Source organism: Macaca fascicularis, chromosome 12 (genome assembly GCF_037993035.2).
Source record: "Macaca fascicularis isolate 582-1 chromosome 12, T2T-MFA8v1.1".
Lineage (NCBI taxonomy): Eukaryota > Metazoa > Chordata > Mammalia > Primates > Cercopithecidae > Macaca > Macaca fascicularis.
Window position 1 is genome coordinate 1,466,471 of NC_088386.1, and position 26,806 is coordinate 1,493,276.

General features: G+C 47.3%; 2 protein-coding genes across 21 annotated transcripts in view; one reads left to right on the forward strand and one right to left on the reverse strand.

The window, feature by feature from the left end:
- The window catches only part of FAM168B (family with sequence similarity 168 member B), a 40,775-nt gene extending 31,250 nt beyond the window's left edge, over nucleotides 1-9,525 (reverse strand). Inside the window, exon 1 of one of the 7 annotated variants that reach the window (XM_005572809.5) lies at nucleotides 9,284-9,525. The gene's annotated coding sequence lies outside the window, so the exon portion shown is untranslated. Of the gene's footprint in view, nucleotides 1-4,042; nucleotides 4,159-8,730 lie in introns of those variants that run through there. The other 6 variants (XM_005572810.5, XM_045366855.3, XM_065525327.2 and 3 more) reach the window with 6 other exon arrangements.
- A 13,680-nt stretch (nucleotides 9,526-23,205) lies between these two features.
- The window catches only part of PLEKHB2 (pleckstrin homology domain containing B2), a 47,595-nt gene continuing 43,994 nt past the window's right edge, over nucleotides 23,206-26,806 (forward strand). For 8 of the 14 annotated variants that reach the window (XM_065525336.1, XM_074008727.1, XM_065525329.2 and 5 more), the window contains exon 1: nucleotides 23,206-23,268. Coding sequence is in view for 6 of the 14 variants with exons in the window: in XM_065525334.1 (XP_065381406.1) it covers nucleotides 23,496-23,895 (400 nt within the window). In the remaining 8 variants the exon portion in view is untranslated. Of the gene's footprint in view, nucleotides 23,896-26,806 lie in introns of all 14 variants that reach the window. The other 6 variants (XM_065525334.1, XM_074008721.1, XM_074008723.1 and 3 more) reach the window with 1 other exon arrangement.

Sequence of the window (26,806 nt, forward strand, 5' to 3'; positions counted from 1 at the left end):
ACAGAAGTATTGTTGGGAATTGATTCCCATTCAACTCTCCAGTAAGCTCCTCTGACTCCTATCCAGTGTATTATTTAACTTTATTTATTTATTTTTTAGACGTGGTCTTGCTCTGTCAGTCATAGCTCACTGCAGACTTGATCACCCAAGCTTAAGTGATCTTCCCACCTCAGCCTCCAGAGTAGCCATGACTACAGGTGTGCATTGCCACATCTGGCTCATTTTAGTAGAGACAGAGTCTTGCCCCATCACTCAGGCTGGTCTTGAACTCCTGAGTTCCAGTGATCCTCCCGCCTTGGCCTCCTAAAAATGCAGTGTATTAGAGTGTGAGCTTTCACTATTTCTCATCTGGTAAATTACTCACTGATGCATGTGGTTATAAAGATTAAGATGATCTTTAAGATTTAAAACAGCAGGCCGGGCACGGTGGCTCAAGCCTGTAATCCCAGCACTTTGGGAGGCCGAGGCGGGCGGATCACAAGGTCAGGAGATCGAGACCATCCTGGCTAACACGGTGAAACCCCGTCTCTACTAAAAAATACAAAAAACTAGCTGGGCGCGGTGGCGGGCGCCTGTAGTCCCAGCTACTCGGGAGGCTGAGGCAGGAGAATGGCGTAAACCCGGGAGGCGGAGCTTGCAGTGAGCTGAGATCCGGCCACTGCACTCCAGCCTGGGTGACAGAGCGAGACTCCGTCTCAAAAAAAAAAAAAAAAAAAAAGATTTAAAACAGCATGTGTGGGGTAGGGGGCTATATGGGAACTCTCTGTACCTTCTGCTCAATTTAGCTGTAAACCTCTGTACCTTCTGCTCAATTTTGCTGTAAACCTAAAACTGCTAGACCTAAAAAAAGTCTATTTTTAGGCTGAGTACAATGGCTCATGCCTGTATTCCCAGCACTGTGGGAGGATCACTTGAGGCCAGGAGTTCAAGACCAGCCTGGGCAATACAGAAAGCGTCCATCTCTGAAAAATAGGTAATGAGTAACAAAACACAAAATGTGCATTTTAGGTCTGCCTTCCCCACATTCCCATTTAGAATGTAGCCAAAACAAGCAGGGAACATGTACCTGATTCTGCTTAAAGGCAATTGTCTCCAGCATCAATAACAACACCTGGTACAAAATAGGTGCAACTACCTACCAACTTTCTAAAAAACAAATGCCTTTCAGAACACTCTAGGCGTCAAAATCCATTACAAAGACAAAATACGAAAAGAAACCACTTCAAATTTTCAGCTCATTTGACTCATTTAGAATACTCACAACCAAGCAATCCTGTACTAAGAAGAAAATATTAGGTCACATCCTTAGCCTCTGTAACAGGAAGTTCTGGATTAAATTAGGAATCAACTGGCAACTTTAGTAACTAAAACATTCATTACCTGAACTGTCTAATTTTTTTAAGCTTCAAAACCAAAGCCAAATGCCAAAATTGTCATGCCATTTACAGCTACAGCTATGTGATAGGTCTTGACCAGCAATGACCAACAAAACTTTGTAAAATGACCACATCCTTCTCTATCTGTGCTGTCCCCTACAGCAGCCGCCTGCCAAGTGTGCTGAGCACCTGAAAAATAAGGCTAGTATATGAGACTGCATCTTTTAGCTTTATTTAACTTCAACATAAGTAGTCACATGTGGCTAGGGGTTACTATACTGGACAGTGCAGGCCTACAGTTCAGAGTAGGGAGAAAACAAGTATACAAACAAGCAGGTAAGCAGGAGAATCACTTGTGTGTCTTACCCTATAGTTCAGGAATAAACAAACTAGCAACTGCCAATCCCTATTCCCCTGTACTTTTAACCCATGCTTGGCAAATGTGCAACAAAGAAATTATGGAGGTCTGCAAATATTTCACATACTTCTCTGGTTCAACTATCATCTCCCAAGAAGCAAATATTTCCCAAATGTTATTTCTTTCTTCTGTGCCAGGAGTTAATTTTATTTCTTAGTTGAATTCCAGATAAGCAAAGCACTACAAAAAGACCAGAGATAAAACCAAAGGTCAAGTCACAATCTCTTCTGAGTTTTACAATCTAGAAAAGCACTGTTCAACAGAACTTTCACAAAGATGGAAACAAGCCCTGGCAAGATGGCAAGACCCTGTCTGTACAAAAAGTAAAAAGATTAGCTGGATGTGGTGGTGCACACTTGTGGTCCCAGCTATCTGAGATCAGTTGAGTCTGGGAGTTCAAGGCCACAGTGAGCTATAATCATATAGCTCAGACAATGGAGCAAGACCCTATCGCAAAAACATAGATGAAAACGTGTCTGTACTGTCTAAATATGGTAACTGAATTTTTAGTTTAATTAACTTCAATAGTCCTGTGTACGTGACAGCTATTTTATTTTTTTTTTTGAGACGGAGTCTCGCTCTGTCGCCCAGGCTGGAGTGCAGTGGCCGGATCTCAGCTCACTGCAAGCTCCGCCTCCCGGGTTCGGGCCATTCTCCTGTCTCAGCCTCCTGAGTAGCTGGGACTACAGGTGCCCGCCACCTCGCCCGGCTAGTTTTTTGTATTTTTTAGTAGAGACGGGGTTTCACCGTGTTAGCCAGGATGGTCTCGATCTCCTGACCTCGTGATCCGCCCGTCTCGGCCTCCCAAAGTGCTGGGATTACAGGCTTGAGCCACCGCGCCCGGCCCGTGACAGCTATTGTATTGGACAGTGCAGACATATACATAAGATTAAAAGTACAAATACTTTTTTTTTTTGAGACGGAGTCTCGCTCTGTCGTCCAGGCTGGAGTGCAGTGGCCAAATCTCGGCTCACTGCAAGCTCTACCTCCCAAGTTCACGCCATTCTCCTGCCTCAGCCTCCCGAGTGGCTGGGACTACAGGCACCTGCCACCATACCCAGCTAATTGTTTGTATTTTTAGTAGAGACGGGGTTTCACTGGGTTAGCCAGGATGGTCTCCATCTCCTGACCTCGTGATGCGCCCACCTCGGCCTCCCAAAGTGTTGGGATTACAGGCGTGAGTCACCGTGCCCGGCCTAAAAGTATGATACAAGGCAACAAGTGTTAAGAGTCACAAGAGAATAAAGTGCTCTGAGGGCTGAGAGGGGAGAGCAAAAATTCTATGGGGGAGGGAAGAAATAGGAAAAACTTGATTAAAGGGCAACATTAGGCCGGCACAGTGGCTCATGCCTATAATCCCAGTACTTTGGGAGGTCAAGTTGGGAGGATCACTTGAGGTCAGAAGTTGGAGACCAGCCTAGCCAACATGGTGAAACCCCATCTCTACTAAAAATACAACAAAAATTAGCCAGGCGTGTTGGCAGGTGCCTGTAATCCCAGCTACACAGGAGGCTGAAGCAGGAGAATCACTTGAACCTGGGAGGCAGAGGTTGCAGTGAGCTGAGATTGTGCCACTGCACTCCAGCCTGGCAACGGAGCAAGACTCCGTCTCAAAACATAATAATAATTAAAGGGCATCATTTCCAGTAAACAATGGATAGGATCAAATCACCCACAAAAATGAGAAAAAGCAAGATGCATTTTAGGAATATTAGGCAATTGAGTTTGTTTGGAGCTTAGGCTCTATGTAGGGAATCAGTAATAGGTAATTGTGGAGACAGCTTAGGTTACAACCACCAGGTGGAGACCCTTAAATATGGGCTGAGTGGAGATGCCGTCTGGTAGGCAAGGAAGCTCCTGAGCAGCACAGGTAAACAGAATTACCACATGACCCCACAATTCCACTCCTAGGGATATACCCAAGAGAAGTGAAAACACATGCTACGCCTACAGTTGGACATGAACATTTATAACAGCATTATTCCTAACAGCCAAAAACTGCAAACCCAAATGAAGTACTGAAGGATGTTAGGAAGCTCTCCTTCCATAATGACCTGACTTATAGCCTAGAATAATAATAAAACTCTACTCGGCTGGTTGCAGTGGCACATCCCCGTAATCCCAGCACTTTGGGAGGCTGACAAGGGTGGATTGCTTGAGGCCAGGCGTTCGAGACCAGCCTGGGCAACATGGTGAAACCCTGTCTCTGCTAAAAACACAAAAATTAGCTGGGTGTGGTGGCGCACACCTGTAATCCCAGCTACTCGGGAGGCTGAGGCATGAGAATGCTTGAACCTGGAAGGTAGAGGCTGCAGTGAGCTGAAATCGCACCACTGCACTCCAGCTGGGGCCACAGAGCGAGACTCCGTCTGAAGGAAAAAAAAAAAAAAATCAGATGGAACCTTTACATCTAACTTCCAGTTTACAAGAAAGGCAGGAGTAGGAGGAAATATGCTGAATGACACCATGAAGCAATCGGACAAACCCCAAAAGTGGGACATTCCAGAGGACAAATGACCCAGTTTCTTCAACAAGGCAACGGTGGGGGGAAAAAGGGGAGGGAGAGGAGGAAAGCTAGATAGTTCTAGATTAAAATAGACTTAGATATAAAGGCAATAGATGAATTTTGTTTGGACTCTTGATTTAGACTGAAACAACTGTAAGCAGAGTTTAAAGATATCTGGGACACGACTAAATACTGGGTATCAGCTGGTACGAAACAATTATGTTTAAGCCTGATAACAGTACTGTGATTATCTATAAATACATAAATTTGTAGAGACACCATAAAGTACATAAAATTGAAAATGATACATCTATGATTTAAAATATTTCTATAAAAAGAGCAAATACAACAAAATGCTAATAATCTTTATATCAAGATGTCGGATATAAGGTTGTGTACTGTATTGCTGTATTTTCAATTTTGCATAATGCAAAACTAAAGAAAAAACACACCATCACCAATCTACCTGAAATTTTAGTGCCACTAAAATCTCCCTGTAACCACCAACTTTCCAGTCTCACTTGGTGTGGACTAAGAAACCCAAACCCGGGCCGGGCGCGGTGGCTCAAGCCTGTAATCCCAGCACTTTGGGAGGCCGAGGCCAGCAGATCACGAGGTCAGGAGATCGAGACTATCCTGGCTAACATGGTGAAACCCCGTCTCTACTAAAAATACAAAAAACTAGCCGGGCGTGGTGGCGGGCGCCTGTAGTCTCAGCTACTTGGGAGGCTGAGGCAGGAGAATGGCGTGAACCCGGGAGGCGGAGTTTGCAGTGAGCCGAGATCACGCCACTGCACTCCAGCCTGGGAGACACAGCGAGACTCAGTCTCAAAAAAAAAAAAAAAAAAAAAGAAACCCAAACCCAAGGCTGGATCTAGAGCTTACCACCTTTTTTTTTTTTTTTTTGAGACAGAGTGTTTTCACTTTCGTTTCCCAGGCCGGAGTGCAAAGGCGCGATCTTGGCTCACTGCAACCTCTGACTCCCAGGTTCAAGCGATTCTCCTGCCTCAGCCTCCTGAGTAGCTGTGATTACAGGCATGTGCCATCACACCCAGCTAATTCTGTACTTTTAGTAGAGACAGGGTTTCTCCATGTTGGTCAGGTTGGTCTCGAACTTCCAACCTCAGGCAATCCGCCTGTCTTGGCCTCTCAAAGTGCTGGGAATACAGGCGTGAGCCACCGCACCAGGCCGAGCTTACCACTTTTTTAGCTTCCCATTTGAAATGACTCAACTGTCAGAATTCCTACGGGTGGTTTGACACCTGCATTAGAATAGACAAATGTCAGATTACCTTTAAAAAGATGACAGCAAAAATTCCTAACTTGAAAATCAAATAACAATCAGAAGAAAAGTCTGTCTTTAAAATGAAAGACCTGGCTGGGCATGGTGGCTCACACCTGTAATCCCAGCACTTTGGGAGGCCAAGGCGGGCAGATCACGAGGTCAGGAGTTCCAGACCAGCCTGGCCAACATGGTGAAACGCTGTCTCTACTAAAAACACAAAAATTAGCCGGCCTGGTGGCGCGTACCTGTAGTCCCACCTACTTGGGAGGCTGAGGCAAGAGAATCACTTGAACCCAGGAGGCAGAGGTTTCAGTGAGCCAAGATCATGCCACTGCACTCCAGCCTGGGCAACAGTGAGGCTCCATCTCAAAAAAAAAAAAAAAAAGAAAGAAAGACCCATCACTACACTATTTTTTCCTAGTTTGGAAACATATCGTCTCTAAACAAAGTTCCCACACAGAGCACTAAGAATGAAATACTACAATACCAGGCCTTTAAAATTTTATATCAACAAACCTAATTTCAAGAGGTTTAAATTCACTCTCAGAAACACCAATATACAAGATACAATACTCAGAAAAATCAACATTGGAAAGTCTCAGTAATGTCTGACATCATCAACAAAAGCTTGTAGACGTGGTGGCAAGTGCCTGTAACACCAGTGCTTCGGGAAGCTGAGGCAGGACTGCTTGAGCTCAGAAGTTTGAGATGAGCCTGGGCAATATAGTGAGACTCCCATCTCTATACAAATTTAATATATATTATATATATATATTTTTTGGTTTGTTTGTTTGGGATGGAGTCTCACTCTGTCGCCCAGGCTGGAGTGCAGTGGCACAATCTCGGCTCGCTGCAAGCTCTGCCTCCTGGGTTCACACCATTCTCCTGCCTCAGCCTCCCAAGTAGCTGGGGCTACAGCCACCCGCCACCATGCCCGGCTAATATTTTTGGATTTTTAGTAGAGACGGGGTTTCACCGTGTTAGCCAGGATGTTCTCCATCACCTGACCTCGTGATCTGCTGGCCTCGGCCTCCCAAAGTGCAGGGATTACAGGGGTGAGCCACCACGCCTGGCCAAAAATATATTTTTAAAAAAGAGGCTGGAAGGGGTGGCTCACATCAGTAATCTCAGCACTTTGGGAGGCCGACGTGGGTGGATCACTTGAGGTCAGGAGTTCGAGACCAGCCTGGCCAACATAGTGAGATGAGACCCCATCTCTACTAAAAACACAAACATTACATGGGCATGGTGGCATGCACCTGTAATCTCAGCTATTTGGGAGGCTGAGGCAGGAGAATCACTTTAACCTGGGAGGAGAAGGTTGCAGTGAGCCGAGATCACACCACTGCACTCCAGCTTGGGCAACAGAGCAAAACTGTCTCAAAAAAATAAAATAAAATAAAATAAAATAAAATAAAATAAAATAAAATAAAAAGAGCATATAGGCCGGGTGCGGAGGCTCCAGCACTTCGGGAGACCAACATGGGTGGACCACCTGAGGTCAACAGTTCAAGACCAGACTGGGTAACACGGTAAAACCCTGTATCTACTAAAAATACAAAAATTAGCTGGGCGCAGTGGTGTGTGCCTGTAATCCCAACTACTCGGGAGGCTGAGACAGGAGAATCCCTTGAGCCCGGGAGGAGGAGGCTGCAGTGAGCAGAGATCACACCATTGCACTCTGGACCGGGAGACAGAGCTACACTCCATCTCACAAAAAAAAAAGAAAAGAGAAGTTCTCTACTCTCCCCCAAACTTTACCTTCATTACCAAGGTTTGGGTTTGCATCTGACTGGGAGGAATTCATGTATTTCTACACAGTACAATCAGACAGACTTAATAGACTGGACACAAGGCATGAAAAAAGTATCACTCTATTACACTGGTGTACTGTTCTTTTAAAATTGTGCTTGGCCGGGCGCGGTGGCTCACGCCTGTAATCCCACCACTTTGGGAGGCCAAGGCGGGCAAATCATGAGGTCAGGATATCGAGACCATCCTGCCTAACACGGTGAAACCCCGTGTCCACTAAAAAAAAATACAAAAAAATTAGCCGGGCGTGGTGGCGGGCGCCTGTAGTCCCAGCTACTTGGGAGGCTGAGGCAAGAGAACGGCGTGAATCTGGGAGGCGGAGCTTGCAGTGAGAGGCGATCCCACCACTGTGCTCCAGCCTGAGCGACAGAGGGTGACTCGTCTAAAAAAAAAAAAGAAAAAAAAAATCGTGCTCAATTAATGCAGGAAAAAAACTGTCTAAAGACAACTTTGGTATAATTTCCCTTTAAACTACGGAACCTATTAAAAAATAATTTTAAAACGCACTGTAGATTTTTTTCAATTTTAATCCTCTACTTCTATGGCATTACACTGCTCTCATTTCCTAACAAATATATTAAGATCTAATAAGACGACCTGGGCTGCTTACTCCCGCCTTCTAGGTTCCAGGCAATTAACTTACACACACAGCCTAATCCTTCCACTCTTCTGACTCTGCAGGAGTCAGAAGAGAACTACCTGCTTGGGCATTTCTAGTGAATGCTGCATAGAGAACATCCAGGAGAACCCAAAGAAAGCAGGCTCCAACTCTTAAAAGTCTATAGGCCGCCTTCTACCAGACCTTAACTTTCATTTAATCAAAATCACAACTAATTTTAACTCACTTTAAAGCTTTCTTGTATTCAGAAACATTCCAAAATGTTACATGAGTAACATATGCCAACACTCCACCAAAGTAAGCCGGCTTTGTAAAGACAAAGAGAAGCAAGATTTTCACAATTTCTGCAACACTAGCTTCAAAATTAGAATAGCCTTACACTGTTCAAATCTTGGCTGTCAAAGCAAAAATAACCCACTCCTTCTTTATCTACAAAAGCTTAAAAATGTGTTCCTGTTATTGCCAAAACCAAAAAGTTTTATTTAATCCAGAATCTTTCATCCACAGTATTTGAGAAAAGTCATCTCAAATTACACAAGGATGACCTGAAAGTTTAAGGAGTGGAAACTACATAAACCTTTTTATTTGTAAAACTTCCTGGCATGCGAAAACAATGCAAAATATTCTTATGTTTTATTTTAATGACTAAACATAAACTCAAACAGCCCATGAGATGCACACTTCATGTTCACATACACTATAAAACAGAAATACCCTTATTTGTGGACGTCGTAAAGGCGCACTGCACTCTTTTTTCAAAGTTAACCCAGGATGGGCCACGAAACGTCCTTTCTGAAGGAAATCTTAAAAGCCTGTAATTTAAATCGTGCCTTTTCAAGCTGGAAAGAGAACGCTCAGATGCCGCCAAGCCAAAAAAAAAAAAAAAAATTATCTTTACTTCGTGGGTAGACAAAGTGAGTAGTTACACGTAAGAAATGACTATTGTCACAGCGCTCTGCCCCCGTGTTTCACGCTCGCATTCCTGACGGCTGCGACCCCGACCTTTAGGAGAACGCCCCGCGCCGCCAAGCCACCTCGGCGGCAGGCCCGCGCCGCCAAGACCGCACCTGCCCGAGTACGTGTCCGGCCGAGCTCCGCCCCCGGCCCCCGCCCGGCCTTGCCCGCGGGACAAAGCGCACCCCAGGCCGGTCCGGACGCCAAGCGACCCCGAGCCGCGGGCCGACCTTGGCACCGCCCCGAGCCGGCCGCACAAAGCGCCGCACTTCCGGCCTGGACGCGCAGTCGCCCGCCGCCCGCCCCCACTCACCGCGCCGCGGCGGCGACCTGGGCCTCAGTGACCAGCGCACGCCGGCCCGCGGCGGGCTTGGCCGTGGGGCGAAACGAGGGAGGGCGCGCCGAGGAGACCGGCTACGATAAGAGGCTGACCCTCCGAGCCCCGCGTCTCCGCCGCCTCCCCGGCGCCGCGCTCCCGCTAGCTCGGCTCCGCTTGGCCCGGCCCGCCTCTCCGCAGCCCGCGCTCCCCGCCGACGCTGCGCAGCCACCGGAGTCGTCGACCTCACTTCCGCCCGAGCTCGCCGCGACGGGGGCGCGCCAGGCACGTGACTGCGCAGCGTGCGCGCTCCCGCCGGCGCCCTCGAGACGCCCGGATGGACGAGCGCGGGCCCGCCGCAATTAGCGAACGGATGGGGCGTAGCTGTAGTTTTTGCATTCACGCTCTGTGAAAAAAGTATTTGATTTATATTTTGAGATAGTCCCGCGCCGCAGAAACCCTTGTGTGTGCCCGGACGCCAGGGCGCGGGCCGCTATGGCCGCACCCGGGAGTCGAGCCTTGTCCCCGGGGGGCGGAGCGGGGCGGAGCTCAGCTCACGGAGCCTTTGCCAGTGTGGAGGCTGCGGGCGCCCGCTCAGGAGTGCAGATTTCAGAGAATGCAAGTCGGTTTCAAGTGTAGAAGTGCGGAATCATTTATATAGACAGAATTCAGGAAAGGTGTACTAGAATGTTCGTTGTTTTTTTTTTTTTTTTTTGAGACGGAGTTTCGCTCTTGTCACCCAGGCTGGAGTGCAATGGGGCGATCTCGGCTCACTGCAACCTCCGCCTCCCGGGTTCAAGCGATTTCCCTGCCTCGGCCTCCCGAGTAACTGAGATTCCAGGCGCCCGCCACCACACCTGGCTAATTTTTGTGTTCTTAGTAGAGACGAGGTTTCTCCGTGTTGGTCAGGTTAGTCTCCAACTCCTGACCTCAGGTCAGCCACCCACGTCGGCCTCCCAAAGTGCTGGGATTACTGGTGTGAGCCACCGCGCCCGGCCAAATGTTAGTATTTTTATGTAAAGCTTAGTATATAGTTACAATGATTTGATTAGTTCAGGGGGTCTCTGGGGGGAGGTATGTTTATTATTTCATATTAAAGAGGTGCGTGTCTTGGTGTTTCTGTTTGGGGTGTCGTCTGGTCTGAGCTAGGTACAGGATGACAAAGGAGGGAGTTATTGCAATAAAGATTAGTGACGGAAGGGAGGAGGCCTGGCTCTGGTCTTTTTTCAGTCGTTTATAAAATAAAAACAGCTGGGCGCGCTGACATGCCTGTAATCCCAGCACTATGGGAGGCGGAGGTGGGCAGATCACGAGGTCAGGAGTTCAAGACCAGCGTGGCCAACATAGTGAAAAAGCGTTTCTACTAAAAATACAAAAATTAGCTGGGGGTGGTGGCACACATCTGTAATCCCAGCTGCTCAGGAGGCTGAGGCAGGAGAATCTCTTGAATCCGGAAGGCAGAGGTTGCAGTGAGCTGAGATTGCTGCCACTGCACTCCAGCCTGGGCGACAGAGCAAGACTCCGTCTCAAAAAAAAAAAAAAAAAAAATATATATATATATATATATATATAAATGTGTAACCATGGAATCATAAAAGGACAAGAAGAAAACATGGGGAAATTCCTTTTTAGTATTGGAGTAAAGAGGGCCTTTCTACGTATTATTCGAAATCCAGAAGTCATGACTGTCAAAAGCTTTGGCCGGCAAAAAGCACCATAAGCAAAGTCAAAAGATAAATGATTAACAAGGAAGAAATAGTCCCAACTCATGTAAATAGACAAAGCTAATCTCTTTAATATTCCAAAAGCTTCCAGAAGTCAACAATAAAAAGCCCTAGCACCCAATAGAAAAATTAGAGTTCACAGCAAAGGACTAAGCCTGGCTGTTAGTCATATGAAAAATATCCAATCTCACTTCTATAAAGACCAATGCAAGTTAAAACTCTTTGAGACAGCAGTGTTCACTGTGATTGGCAACCATCCAAAAAATTGGCAATGCTATTGATAAGGCTGCCAGGAAGCTGGCACTCAGACATTGCTGGATGGGAAAGGGGATCATCTGATGATGTGTGTCAAAATGAATACACAATGTTTTATTCAACAACTGCACGTCTGGCAGTTTGCCTACAGAGATACTCACAGATGTGTGAAATGAAATGAGTTCACGCCTATTAATTGCAGCATTGTGCATAGTAGCAAAATACTGGAAACAAATCCTAGTGTCCACACCTAGGGAAATGACTGAGTAAACTCTGGTTTATCTTGCAGTGAAATAGCCTATAACTTGAAAAAGAAATGGGGAAACTTTGTATGTACTGAAATGAAAATATCTCCAAGGTAGACTTTTCAATGAAAAAAACCAAGTATGGAACTGTGTGTAAGAATGTTACATAAAAAGGTAGAAATGAAAAAATATATCTGTATTTATTTACATTTACAGAATATTGTCATATTTACAGAAATACCAAAAAAATAGCCAAAAATCTACCGGTAACGATTATCTGTGATAACACTGGGAAAAAAAGTGGGCCCTGAGCAGATAGGGGACAGATGTGAGAAAGATAATTTTCATGTTTGGGTTTTTTTTTTAATTTTTGCACCAGGTGAATATATAAATTACCTACTCTAAAATTAAATTTAAAAATAAATAAAAATCTCAGCCAGGCATGGTGGCTCACACCTGTAATCCCAGCACTTTGGGAGGCTGAGGTGGGCGCATCATGAGGTCGGGAGATGGAGACCATCCTGGCTAACACGGTGAAACCCTGTCTCTACTGAAAATACAAAAAAATTAACCGGGCCTGGTGGCACGTGCCTGTAGTCCCAGCTACTCGGGAGGCTGAGGCAGAAGAATCGCTTGAACCCGGAAGGTGGAGGTTGCAGTGAGCCGAGATCATGCCACTGCACTCCAGCCTAGCAACAGAGTAGGACTCTGTCTCAGAAAAATAATAATAATAAGAAGAAAATCTCATATATTTTTGATGGGAGTAAAATGGTATAATCACTTTGGATAAAGTTCTAATCATTTCTTATGAAACTAAACATCCGAGGTGGAGGCGGGCAGATCGTGATGTCAGATCAAGACCATCCTGGCTAACATGGTGAAACCCCATCTCTACTAAAAATACAAAAAAAAAAAAAATTAGCCGGGTGTGGTGACAGGCGCCTGTGGTCCCGTAGCAGGACGAGCCGCAGACAAAACTCCTCAGACACCGGATTAAAGAAGGAAGAGATTTTTTTATTCAGCCGGGAGCGTTGGCAGACTCGCATCTTAGGAGTCCAGCTCCCCAAAAAAGAAATTCCTAGCCCTTTTAAGGGCTTACAACTCTAAGGGGTCCACGTGAAAAGGTCATGATAAGTCAAGTAAACGTGAGGAATGTGACTGGGGCTACATATATCAGCTAACAGAACAAAAAGTTTTATAGTGCTTTCTCATACAATGTCTGGAATTTACAGATAACACCAGTAGTTTTGGTCAGGGGTTATTATTATTATTATTATTATTATTTTAAACACAAGGGCCAGGTGGTGACGCCAAGGTCATCTACCTATTGATCTTACTTTTGTTTCTTTCCAACTTTTTACTTTACCCCTTCTCTCCTGTCTTATAAACTAGGGAAAAGGGGAGGTGAGGGAGAAGCTGGGAAGGACAGCAGGAGAAGTGGTGGTCTCATTCCAGTCCCAGCTACTCGGGAGGCTGGGACAGGAGAATGGCGTGAACCCGAGAGACGAAGCTTGCAGTGAGCCGAGATTGCACCATTGCACTCCAGCCTGGGTGACAGAGCGAGACTCCGTCTCAAAAAAATAAAAGTAAAAATAAAGAAACTAAGGCCAGGCGCGGTGGCTCACGCCTGTAATCCCAGCACTTTGGGAGGCCGAGGCGGGCGGATCACGAGGTCAGGAGATCGAGACCATCCTGGCTAACACGGTGAAACCCCGTCTCTACTAAAAATACAAAAAATTAGCCGGGCGTGGTGGCGGGCGCTTGTAGTCCCAGCTACTGGGAGGCTGAGACAGGAGAATGGCGTGAACCCGGGAGGCGGAGCTTGCAGTGAGCCCAGATCGCGCCCTGCACTCCAGCCTGGGTGACAGAGTGAGACTCCTTCTCAAAAAAAAAAAAAAAAAAAAGAAACTAAACATCCGGCCTGGTGTGGTGGCTGAAGCCTGTAATCACAGCAGTTTGGGAGGCTGAGGCGTGCAGATTACTTGAGGTCAGGAGTTCCAGACCAGCCTAGCCAATGTGGTGAAACCTCGTATCTACTAAAAATACAAAAATTAGCTGGACGTTGTGGCAGGCACCTGTAATCCCAGCTACTCAGGAGGCTGAGGCAGGAGCATCGCATGAACCCGGGAGGCAGAGGTTGTAGTGAGCCAAGATCACGCCACTGCACTTCAGCCTGGGTGACAGAGCGAGACTCTGTCTCTAAAAAAATACATAAACAAACAAACATTGGCCAGGTACAGTGTCTTACGCCTGTAAGCCTGTAATTCCAACACTTTGGGAGACCAAGGTGGGCGGATTGTTTGAGCCCAAGAGTTTGAAATCACCCTGGGTAATATATCAAGAGCCCCGTTTCTACAAAAAAAAAAAAAAAAAAAATACAGACTGGGTGCGGCGGCTCACAACTGTAATTCCAGCACTTTGGGAGGCCGAGGTGGGTGGATCACCTGAGGTCAGGAGTTCAAGAACAGCCTAGCCAACATGGTGAAACTCATCTCTACTAATAATACAAAAATTAGCCAGGAGTGGTGCTGTGCACCTGTAGTCCCAGCTACTGGGGAGGCTGAGGCAGAAGAATCGCTTGAATCCAAGAGGCAGAGGTTGCAGTGAGCCGAGATCACATCACTGCACTCCAGCCTGGGTGACACAGAACAGTGAGACTCTGTCTCCAAAAAACAAAACAAAAATTAGCTGGATGTGGTGTTGCACTCTGTAGTCCCAGCTACTGGTAGGGGGTGAGTAAGGAGAGAGGATTGTCAAGCCCAGTGGGTGGAGACTGCAGTGAGCTATGATGGTGCTACTGCACTCCAGCCTGGGTGACAAAGCAAGTCTGTGTCTTAAAACAAAGGTCAAAAATTTGAGACCAGCCTGGCCAACATGGTGAATCCCCGTCTCTGATAAAAAATACAAAAATTAGCTGGGCGTGGTCATGGGCACCTGTAATCCCAGTTACTCGGGAGGCTGAGGGTGGAGAATCGCTTGTATCCGGGAGACAGAGCTGGCAGTGAGCTGACGTCATGCAATTGCACTCCAGCCTGGGCAGCAGAGCGAGACTCTATCTGAAAAAAGCAAAACAAAACAAAAACGAAAACAAACAACAAAAAACTACACATCTCTCTTATCACTCAGCAAATTGTACCAAAGAGGATTGCAATCATATATCCATGCAAAGACTTGTACAGAAATGTTCATTACTGTTTTATTGATAATAGCCTCAAACAGGAAAGCATTCATGCATCTATCATTAGAACAGCTAAACAAGCTCAGGGATATGCTGGGGCCACTAGCGTAAGCCAAAGGACAAATTTACAGGAATTTTGTAAGCGATTTGTGAAATGCAGCCAATATTAAAAATTATATTGTGTAAATTTAATATTAAAAACAAAGGGAATGTATGATCAAAATGCATTCCTGCCGGGCGCGGTGGATCACGCCTGTAATCACAGTACTTTGGGAGGCCAAGATGGGCAGATCACGAGGTCAGGAGTTCGAGATCAGCCTGGCCAACATGGTGAAACCCCGTCTCTACTAAAAATACAAAAAAGTAGTCGGGCGTGGTGGCAGGCACCTGTAATCCCAGATACTCAGGAGTCTGAGGCAGGAGAATCCCTTGAACCCGGGAGGCTGAGCTAGCAGTGAGATGAGATCGCGCCACTGCACTTCAGCCTGGGCGGGCAGGGGGAGACTCTGTCTCAACAAACAAACAAAAAACAACAACAAGAAAAACAAAATGCAGGTGGCTCATGCCTGTAATCCTAGCACTCTGGGAGGCTGTGACGGGCGGATCACAAGGTCAGGAGATCGAGACCATCCTGGTTAACAAAAAACTAGCCAGGTGTGGTGGCGGGCGCCTGTAGTCCCAGCTACTCAGGAGGTTGAGGCATGAACCCAGGAGGCGGAGCTTGCAGTGAGCTGAGATCACGCCACTGCACTCCAGCTTGGGAGACAGAGCAAGACTCTGTCTCAAACAACAACAACAACAACAACAACAACAACAACAAAATGCATTCCTTCCTAATGACTTTATTATACGCCTTTGAGGCTCCTTGCATCTATTGTACCTGCCTGTGGACATGCCGTATAGCACTATGCTGCTGGCCTTCCCGGCTCTCTCCCTTCAGTTAGTTTGAGACCAACCTGGGCAATATATGGAGACCCCCGCCATCACTACAAAAAATAAAAAAATTAGATCGGGGCTGGGTGTGGTGGCTCATGCCTGTAATCTCAGCACCTTGGGAGGCCGAGGCAGGAGGATCACTTGAGTCCAGGAGTTGAAGACCAGCCTGAGCAATATAATGAGACCCTGTCTCTATTTTTAAAAAATTAAATTTAATTTAAAAACAATTAATTGGGTGTGGTGGCACACGCTGTAGTCCCAGCTACTCTGGAGACTGAGGTGAGAGGATCGCTTGAGCCCTAGAGTTCAAGGCTGCAGTGAGCCGTGTTTATGCCACTGTACTCTAGCTTGTGCAACAGAGTGAGACCCTGTCTTGAGAAATAAAAAAACAGAAAGGCCAGGCGCAGTGGCTCGCGCCCATAATTCCAGCACATTAGGAGGCTGAGGCGGGCAGATCACAAGGTCAGTAGTTCGAGACCAGCCTGGCCAATATGGTGAAACCCTGTCTCTACTAAAAAATACAAAAATTAGACAGGTATGGTGGCGTGCGCCTGTTGTCTCAGCTACTCAGGACGCTGAGGCAGGAGAATCGCTGGAACCCAGGAGGCAGAGGTTTCAGTGAGCCGAGATCACTCCACTGCACTCCAGCCTGGGCAACAGAGCGAGACTCCATCTCAAAAACAAACAAACAAACAAAAAACAAACAGAAAGTATTTGGGGTTCAGGGCTTTGGATTCAAAATGGGAGTCCAAGAACTCATTTTGTTCCTCCATAGATGCCTGTGAAATAGGTGACAGATGTTCAACAGTAAATAAGCAACACGGCAGACTGAAGTAGCAGTAGAGGCTCAGGTGGGCTGGAGGAGAAAGGGCACTCACTTTCCTGTGGATGGTTGAAATAGGCAGAAAAGGCTGCAACCCAAAGCAGGGAGTGAAGGGGGAGAGAAACTGCAAGGCTGTATGTACCACAGCTGTGCCCCTTTTCATTTCCTCATTCTTATATGCATGGGCAGCTTCCTGTTTATAGCGGGCAAAACCCCAGCTACTATCCTCAAAAGAAATGGGTTCCACTGTCTTTGGCTGGGCGTGGTGGCTCATGCCTGTAATCCCAGCATTTTGGGAGGCCGGGGCTGGGGGGATCACCTGAGGTTGGGAGTTCGAGACCAGCCTGACCAATCTGGAGCAACACTGTCTGTACAAAAAATACAAAATAGTCGGGTGTGGTGACGCATGCCTGTAGTATCAGCTACTCGGGAGGCTGAGGCAGGAGAATCGCTTGAACCTGGGAGGCGGAGGTTGCGGTGAGCCAGGATCGAGCCATTGCACTCCAGCCTTGGCAACAAGAGTGAAACTCCGTCTCAAAAAAAAGAAGAAAAAAGGGGAGGGGAGGGGAGGGGAGGGGAGGGGAGGGGAGGGGAGGGGAGGGGAGGGGAGGGGATTCCACTGTCTGAAGAAAGCCATGGCTTCTTAGTAGATGTTGAGGGCAAAATGAAGTACAATTTAGGCATGCAAAAACTCATTATTTCCCACCCCAAAAGGCAGTTCCAGAATTTCTGTATAGGAGAAGCAAAGGTGCAACCAGCATGCTGGAACGGCTTCCTAGGCTGCACTCTGCATTGCTTGCCCCTGCTGTTCTCCCTAGTGCTGTGTATCTGTTTGGGATGAATCTGGGTGTTGGTAAACATCATGGGGCAGCTGAAATCCTACTGTTCCACCCTAAGTGCCACCTTGGCTACTTTTATACATATAAAAAATTTCGGCTGGGTACAGTCTCACACCAGTAATCCTAGCACTTTGGGAGGCCGAGGCGGTTGGATCATGAGGTCATGAGGTCAGGAGATTGAGACCATCCTGGCTAACACGGTGAAACCCCCTCTCTACTAAAAATACAAATAATTAGCCAGGCGAGGTGGCAGGCGCCTGTAGTCCCAGCTACTCGGGAGGCTGAGGCAGGAGAATGCTGTGAACCTGGGAGGCGGAGCTTGCAGTGAGCCGAGATCGCACCACTGCACTCCAGCCTGGGCGACAGAGCGAGACTCCGCCTCAAAAAAAAAAAAAAAAAAAAAGAAAGAAAGAAAGAAAGAAAAAGTAAAGGAAGAGTGCCTGTTATCTCCTATTCCTTGGACGCTCCGCATTCCCAATTATGTGGGGTATAGCAGGGGAGACACGGCATTTTATTTCATGTTGTATTTGGAGTTTTTTTTTTTTTAATTTACTTATGTTTTTGTATATTTTGTTTCACTATGTTGCCCGGGTTGGTCTTGAACTTCTGGCCTCAAGCGATCCTTCTTCCTCGGCCTTCCAAATGTTGGGATATCAGGTGTGAGCTACTGTGCCTGGCCTGGAATTTCTTTTTTAACCAGCAGAACTTCTCACTTTACATTCTTTAGTAAAGAAATGCATACTAGAAATTGGGCAAAAACGGAGTGGGGCTTAGCAGCAGGTGATTTGGTTTGAGCCAGGTGAGGCCCATAGAGGCAGGCCACTGATGGGTACAGAGTCCCAGTGCAACTCTTGGAACTCCTGGACGTCCCCCTCTCACTTTCAGACAAGAGGCTGCCCACTCAGGACAGGCAGATGGGGGGCTGGAAAGCAGGCGTCCTCACCTGCACCCAGCCTTCTTTCCCCTGGCCTCTTCTCAATAAACATGAACAGGAAGCCAGTTTTTTTTTTTTTTTTTCTTTTCTGAGTTGGAGTTTCACTCAGTCACCCAGGCTGGAGTGCGGTGGTGCTATCTCAGCTCACTGCAACCTCTGCCTCCTGGGTGCAAGCGATTCTCCTGCCTCAGCCTCCTGAGTAGCTGGGATTATAGGTGCCCGCCACCACGCCTGGCTGATTTTTTTGTATTTTTAGTAGAGATGGGGTTTTACCATGTTGGCCAGGCTGGTCTTGAACTCCTGACCTCGTGATCCCCCTGCCTCCGCCTCTCAGAGTGCTGGGATTACAGGCGTGAGCCACCACGCCCAGTCCAGAAAGCCAGTTTCACTGAATCAGAAAACTTGTTATGGGACACTCCCTCCTCCAGGTCCTGGAACATCCATTTAAACTGAACTTTATTAAAATATTACTTTTTTTTGGCTGGGCGCTGTGGCTCACGCCTGTAATTATTATTTTTTGAGGCAGGGTCTCATACTTTTGCTCAACCTGGAGTGCAGTGACACAATCATGGCTCACTGCACCCTTGACCTCCCGGGTTCTAGTGAAGCTTCCCTCTCAGCCTCTCAGGCAGCTGGGACTACAGATGCAAGCCACCACGCCAGGCTAATTTTTTTATTTTTATTTTTTTGTAGAGAAAGTGTCCCACTGTGTTGCCCAGGCTGGTCTTTTTTTTTTTTTTTTTTTTTTGAGACGGAGTCTCGCTCTGTCGCCCAGGCTGGAGTGCAGTGGCCAGATCTCAGCTCACTGCAAGCTCCGCCTTTCGGGTTCATGCCATTCTCCTGCCTCAGCCTCCGGAGTAGCTGGGACTACAGGGGCCCGCCACCTCGCCCGGCTAGTTTTTTGTATTTTTTAGTAGAGACGGGGTTTCACCAGGTTAGACAGGATGGTCTCGATCTCCTGACCTTGTGATCCGCCCATCTCGGCCTCCCAAAGTGCTGGGTTTACAGGCTTGAGCCACCGCGCCCAGCCCCAGGCTGGTCTTGAACTCCTGGGCTCAAGTGATTCTCCTGTCTTGGCCTCCCAAAGTGCTGGGATTATAGGTAAGAGCCATCACACCCAGACTCAAATATTACTTTTTCCTGTTGTTGAAGTGATACATATTCATGAAAGAAAATTTGGAAAATGCAGAAAAGTAGAAAAAATAAATGTCATCCACAGTCCCATCACTCAGAGCGAATATGTTAGTGTATTTTTGAATACTCCAAACTCAAACCCTGAAAGATCCCTAAGACTCACCCTGAAGGTGGTCAGGGCTAGTATAGCCTTAATGAGGGCTGGTCAAGAGGCTTGGTGATGTCAGGCAATTTACCCAAGCTCATCCAGGAGCAGCAGAACCAGGAAAAACCCCACGTGATACCAATCTCCAAACTCTTGTGTTGACTAAGCCATAATATCTTGCAAAAGATGGGATTGCAGGCATCACAGGACTCCTTACCCTGCATTTTTTTATTTTCCCCAGAGAGGAGCTGGGTTAAGACAGGGGCCCTGACTGGCAGAATTTGGGGTTTTGAAGACCAATAACAATAGGGCTCTTCCAAAGTTTTTTTTTTTTTTTTTTTTTTTTTTTTTTTTTAAGTTTTTTCCCTTTTAAATTTAGATATAATTTATACACAGAAAAATGTACAAATCTATTTATTTATTTATTTATTTTTAGACTGAGTCTCTCTCTGTCGCCCAGGCTGGAGTCCAGTGGCGTGCTCTGGGCTCACTGCAACCTCCGCCTCCCGGGTTCACGCCATTCTCCTGCCTCAGCCTCCCTAGTACCTGGGACTACAAGTGCCCGCCGCCACGCCCAGCTAATTTTTGTATTTTTAGTGGAGATGGGGTTTCAGCGTGTTAGCCAGGATAGTCTCAATCTCCTGACCTGGTGATCAGCCGCCTCAGCCTCCCAAAGTGCTGGGATTGCAGGCGTGAGCCACCGCGCCCAGGCTTTTTTTTTTTTTTTTTTTGAGATGGAGTCTTGCTCTGTCACTCAGGCTGGAGTGCAGGGGCAGAATCTCAGCTCACTGCAACCTACGCCTCCCGGGTTGAGGCTATTCTCCTGCCTCAGTCTCCTTAGTAGCTGGGACTACAGGCGCGCGCCACCACACCCGACTAATTTTCTTTTGTATTTTTGGTAGAGGTGGTGTTTCACCACGTTGGTCAGGCTGGTCTCGAACTCCTCACCTCGTGATCTGCCAGCCTTGGCCTCCCAAAGTGCTGGGATAACAGGCGTGAGTCACCGTGCCTGGCCAAAAATGTACAAATCTTTTTTTTTTTTTTTTTTTTTGAGATGGAGTCTGGCTCTGTCACCCAGGCTGGAGTGCAGTGGCCGGATCTCGGCTCACTGCAAGCTCCGTCTCCCGGGTTCACGCCATTCTCCTGCCTCAGTCTCCCAAGTAGCTGGGACTACAGGTGCCCACCACTATGCCCGGCTAGTTTTTTGTATTTTTAATAGAGATGGAGTTTCACCGTGTTAGCCAGGATGGTCTCGATCTCCTGACCTCGTGATCCGCCCGTCTCGGCCTCCTAAAGTGCTGGAATTACAGGCTTGAGCCACCGCGCCCAGCCACAAATTTTTTTTTTTTTTTTTTTTTTTGAGACGGAGTCTCGCTCTGCCGCCCAGGCTGGAGTGCAGTGGCCGGATCTCAGCTCACTGCAAGCTCCGCCTCCCGGGTTCACGCCATTCTCCTGCCTCAGCCTCCCCAGTAGCTGGGACTACAGGCGCCCGCCACCTCGCCCGGCTAGTTTTTTGTATTTTTTAGTAGAGACGGGGTTTCACCGTGTCAGCCGGGATGGTCTCGATCTCCTGACCTCGTGATCCGCCCGCCTCGGCCTCCCAAAGTGCTGGGATTACAGGCTTGAGCCACCGCGCCCGGCCAAATCTTAAGTATAGTGTTCAGCTTGGTAAAGTTTTACTTAACACACACGTACCCACCATTCAGATCAATGTATAGAACATTTTCAGCACCCCAGGAGTGGGGTTGCCAGGAGGATCTCTCAAGCCTCTTTCCAGGCAGTACTCCTGCACCAGCCCCCAACCCCTGCTAGGCTGGAATGCAGTGGCTTGATTATAGGCCAAACTTCTGGCCTCATCCTCCTGCCTCTGCCTCGCAAAGCTCTGGGATTACTGGCATGAACCACTTCAACTGGCCAACGTTTCTTTTCCCTCTATTGTCTTAAGAAAACCCCCAACTTTTCATTTTGAATAATTTTAGACTACAAAAAAGTTACAAAGCTAGTATACCCTTCACACAATTTCTCCTAATGTTAACCATTACACATTTGTCAAAACTAAAAACTATTACCTAAACTTAAACTTTTATATGAAGTTTATATCCTAGCTACATCACCATGTTGCATATGACAGTTTCTCAGTGTTTTTCTTGCTTTTGATTACCTAGATAGTTTGAAGAGTTTTGGTGAGGTGTTTTGAGGAATATCCCACAAATGAGATTTGTCTGATGTTTATCTTTCAGTTAGACTGAGCTCACTTTTTTTTTTTTTTAAATCACATCTTGTCAAGGGCAAATGCAGTGACTAGTCACTTTGATTTTCACGTGGAGTGCCTCCGCTGTGAAGTTACAGCCCTTTCCACACTGTGCTCTTGGAAAGGGCGTCCCCAGGCACTGGCCACACTCGGGGTGGGTGCAGACGGATTACCACACCCCTCTGGATGAGGTATTATTAGAATTCCTCTGCAAGGAAGATTATCCCTTCTCCTTCATTTATTTAATCAGGTATTTATATCAGCACGGGCTCTGGGATGTTTTATACTCTAGGTTATAACTTAATGCAATGTACTTTATATTGCTGCTCAAATTGTACCAGGTGTGGTCCCCGGGAGCTTTCTGGGTAGATCCCTGAGCCCTTGGACGCCCGGTCCTTCCGTTTTTTGAGCACTTCGAGCTTCTGGCCTACAAAACGCTCTGGCTCAGCTAGAGCTTTCTGAGCCCGGGTCCTAGAGTTGCTCATTTCTCTAAGGCTTTATTAAAATATTACATAAAATATTAAAATATTAAATATCTCTCATTTCTCTGAACTTTATTAAAATATTACTTTTATTTGGCTGGGCGCGGTGGCTCACGCCTGTAATTATTATTTTTTTTAAGCAGGGTCTCATACTTTTGCTCAACCTGGAGTGCAGTGACACAATCATGGCTCACTGCACCTTTGACCTCCTGGGTGCTAGTGAAGCTTCCCGCTCAGCCTCTCAGGCAGCTGGGACTACAGATGCAAGCCACCACGCCAGGCTAATTTTTTTATTTTTATTTTTTTGTAGAGAAAGTGTCCCACTGTGTTGCCCAGGCTGGTCTTGAACTCCTGGGCTCAAGCGATTCTCAAACAGGCCTTGGCCCTGTTTTTAGAGAGCGGTATTTAGAAACCAAGATTAGGGTGCTAACAACTCTTTTTTTTTTTTTTTTTTTTTTTTTTTTTTGAGACGGAGTCTTGCTCTGTCACCCAGGCTGGAGTGCAGTGGCCGGATCTCAGCTCACTGCAAGCTCCGCCTCCCGGGTTTACGCCGTTCTCCTGCCTCAGCCTCCCGAGTAGCTGGGACTACAGGCGCCCGCCACCTCGCCCGGCTAGTTTTTTTGTATTTTTTAGTAGAGACGGGGTTTCACCGTGTTAGCCGGGATCGTCTCTCGATCTCCTGGCCTCGTGATCCGCCCGTCTCGGCCTCCCAAAGTGCTGGGATTACAGGCTTGAGCCACCGCGCCCGGCCTCTTTTTTTTTTTTGATTTTTAGATTTTTAAGGCGGGATCTCACTCGGTAACACTTCCTTTTAGTGGAAGCGCCGACCTCCTGGGAGACCCACACCGACCGCCTCCTCTCGCCCCGTTTCTCGGGAAACCACCCAGACACCCCGCCCCACCCGCCGGGGCCCGCCGCGCATGCGCGCCGCGGCGTGACGTCAGCTCGGCGGCCAGGACGCCGGACGTGCGGCAGTCGAAGGCTGGGACGCGAGCAGCTGTCGCGGCGTGTTGCAGTTGTCCGCTCTGGTTCGCAGGTGAGTGTCTCTGTTTGGTCTGGACGACCCTAGCTCCTTTCCCCTCCAGCCCGCGCCCCTCCAGATTCTCCCTTAGCGCCGCCCAGCCTCGCGCTCCTCCGAGGGGACCCCGCACCGCGCCACCTCCCCAGCGTCCCCACTCCCTAATTACCCCTGAGGCGCCTGGCCACGTGTGCTCCCGCCTCCCTGGACCGCTGCCCTTCCCAGGTCCGCCCTCTCAGCCTCCCATGGAGCAGCCCGTCCGGGAGCCCTCCCAGTGGGCCCCCCCCGTCTTTCGGGCCCCCTGCCGTCGCTTCCCGGGCGTCCCCCTCCGGGCCTTTCCCCGAGCCCCTCCCCTCCGGCCCTGCGGACCCGCTCCCTTTCTCAACTGCCGCCTCCGCCTTGCATCCTTTCTGGCCGCTCGGGAGTGTCCCACGCGTCTGACTGTCGGGACCTGCTGCGGCCCCCCCACCTGGGGTCTTCTGGCGTCCGATCTCCACCCCTCCTGCTCCCTCTGCTCCGGGGAACTTGCCTTCTCAGTTCTCCTGCCCAGAGGTCTCCCCACCTTAAGTCCTGGGGGGCATCGAGGCTTTACCCTCGCGGTGCGGTCCGCCCCCGCTTCATTTCACCTGCTCTTGGCCTTGCAGTGTAAGTTATCTTACATATCTCTGTTCGTGTTTGTTTCTCTTACTCAACTAGATAGAAATCTCCGGAGGTCAGTGATTTGCATAGGGATCCCCCCCCCCGCTCCCTCCCCTTGCTTAAATCTCAAATGTAGACTGGTTCACGTAGAAAAGGCTTCGTAAATGAGCGAATAGTAAATTTCCGATGTGTCAGAGTGAGTGGAAGAAAGGAATGAGGTGCTGTGGTCACTGTAAACATTTAGGAGAACACGGTTATTTCAAAATAATACTGACTCATGGTCTCAGCCTTTAAATTTTTAGTGCTTAGGAAAGGGTGGAACCAGCACCGACGGAGGAGGGCTGACAGCTGAGGGGAGGAATATTCCAAGGTCTTCTGTGGCCTTTGATAGAACCAGTACCAATGCAGGAAGTGACTTGTCCGAAGTCACATGAGGAATTAGGATCCGAGCTGGCACTGTTAACTGCGTTTAGTATGGCCCTCAATATTTGTTGAATGAAAACATGTATGCGCAGACACAGCTGTGCGTCTGTGCCCATGCAGTGGGTGTGTCTGCCTAAGAACCTATGGGTGTGTGGGAATACTGCTGTGACTGGTTCAGTTGCGCTCAAGAGTGTTCACTAGGTTCAGAAAGTTCCTAACCGTGGGCTAGTTGGCTGGATATTGATAGGACTGGAGCTTGTCTGGGCTTCCTTTGTGCCTGGTGTTTACTCTCTGTGGTGGTGATCTCTTTACTCGACTCTTCCCCATTTGTACTCATCTCCCTGAGGACAAGAATCAAACTGTGTTGTAGGGTTTCCCTAATAAACAGCATGGTGTTTGGCGCTTTGTAGGTGGTCAGTAAATGCTTATTGAAGAAGGCTACAGAAAAGAACTCAGAACCTGACAGCAGTTCTTTGCTAGCATTATATTTTAAAGGCGTTGGGACATTCTGTAAGTAAATTTCCTGATATGCTCAAGGACTGAGTTGATTAAATGTGTACAGCAGTGGTATAGAGAGGACAGATACTCTTGTGTTAGTCCTTGGGAAGGTGGAGGTTTTTCTCAGCTCTTTCTGAAAGCTTTGCTTATGCTTTTCAGCTTGCATTAATATTTTTCTTTCTCCTTTTCTCTGCCTGTCTTCTTACTGTTTGTCTAAGGAAATTGAAGATACCTTATTAATAACACTAACTACCAAAAACTGCAAAACACACTGTTAAAAATGCCCCCAAAGTGGGGGCTCATTGACCCCGTTGTTTTGTTGGTTGTATATTTGCTTCCACAGTGGATCATGGAAACAGAAAGTTGGACTTTCTTGCCTCTTTGCTTTCTTGGCCTGTCTGCCCTTTGATGGTGCTGGAATTAGGCTTGTTGTCAAGAAGTGGTTCCCAACTGGAAAGGGCCAGTGTCACATGGGGACTGACCTCTACCTGATGATGGGCCGCGTAACCTTCCTTCCCTTCTGTTTCGGAATGTACCTGTGACATCTCTTTGACTGTCCATTGTTGTCCTCGAAAAACAGAGATGAGTTTTCTTCCTTTTTCTTAAGGAAGTCACTTTTATAGCTAAAGAAAGCTAGAGAACTGGGATATCATGAGGAGTTGTAGACAGTTAAACCTGAATTCCAGCTTTTCGAACAAAATAGTAATGTTATTGTAGCAGTTCTCACTTTTTTTTCCGAGACGGAGTTTCACTCTTGTTGCTTAGGCTGGAGTACAATGGCGCAATCTTGGCTCACTGCAACCTCTGCCTCCCGGGTTCAAGGGAGTCCTGCCCCCTCAAGTAGCTGGGATTACAGGCGTACGCCACCATCCTTGGCTAATTTTTTGTATTTTTAGTAGAGATGGGGTTTCACTATGTTGGTCAACCTGGTCTCGAACTCCTGACCTCAGGTGATCCACCTGCCTCGGCCTCCCAAAGTGTTGGAATTACAGTCGTGAGCCACCGCGCCTGGCCAGTTCTCATTTCTGGACAATCTACTACAGGGCTGTTTGGACATATCTCCTTTAATTGTCACAATAACCCCATGAAGTAATTGGTTGTGCCTTGTCATACAGGTAAGAAAACTGAGGCTTAGAGAGATTTAGAATCTTGATCAAGGTCATACTAGTGAGTAGAAGGCAAAGTAGGCTTCAGACTTAGAACTGTCAGATTCCAAAGGTGGTATTTTTTGTTCATCTGTTGTCTGTTTCGATTCATGCTTTCAAGGAGATACAAATTCAAATTTAAAATAATTTAAATTGTTGAATATGGCTTATATTTTAAAGCTTTGTATAGGTTTTATTGACATAAAAACAATGTTCTTTTGCAGCTAGTTTGCTGGTATTTTATTCTCTGGAGACCAACAGCTAGGGCTTAGTGTTTATCTGATGAGTTTTAGTTTATGCATTCCGTTTTGCTCCAGTATATAAATAGTGAAATGTTGAAATACGTTATGGAGTGGTGTGAAATTCAGCATGCTAAGGCCAACAAACAGAAGTCTTCTGAGCCATTTGAGAAGCAGCTTGATGTCGTTGTTTCTTCTGGAACAGGGCTGTCCAGTCTTCCGGCTTTCTTGGGCCACATTGGAAGAAGGCTACACATAAAATACACTAACACTAATGATAGCTGATGCACTAAAAAATAAAATTGCAAAAAAATCTCATAACGTTTTAAGAAAGTTTACAAATCTGTATTGGGCTGCATTCACAGCTGTCCTGGGCTGGGGCCACGAGTCGGACGAGCTTGTTCTAGAATGTTTTAGGCAAATTTTGGTCGGGGGAAAATAAGTAAGAGTAATAATAGTAGTAAATAGTAATAATTGCTGTCAAAACAGCTACCATTTATCGAGGTCTAGTAACTGAGGCATCATGCCAAATACTTATGTATTATTTCACCCAATTTTCCAAACATCCTGTCAAGTAGGTGGTGAGAATTCTCATTTTATAGATCAGAAAAC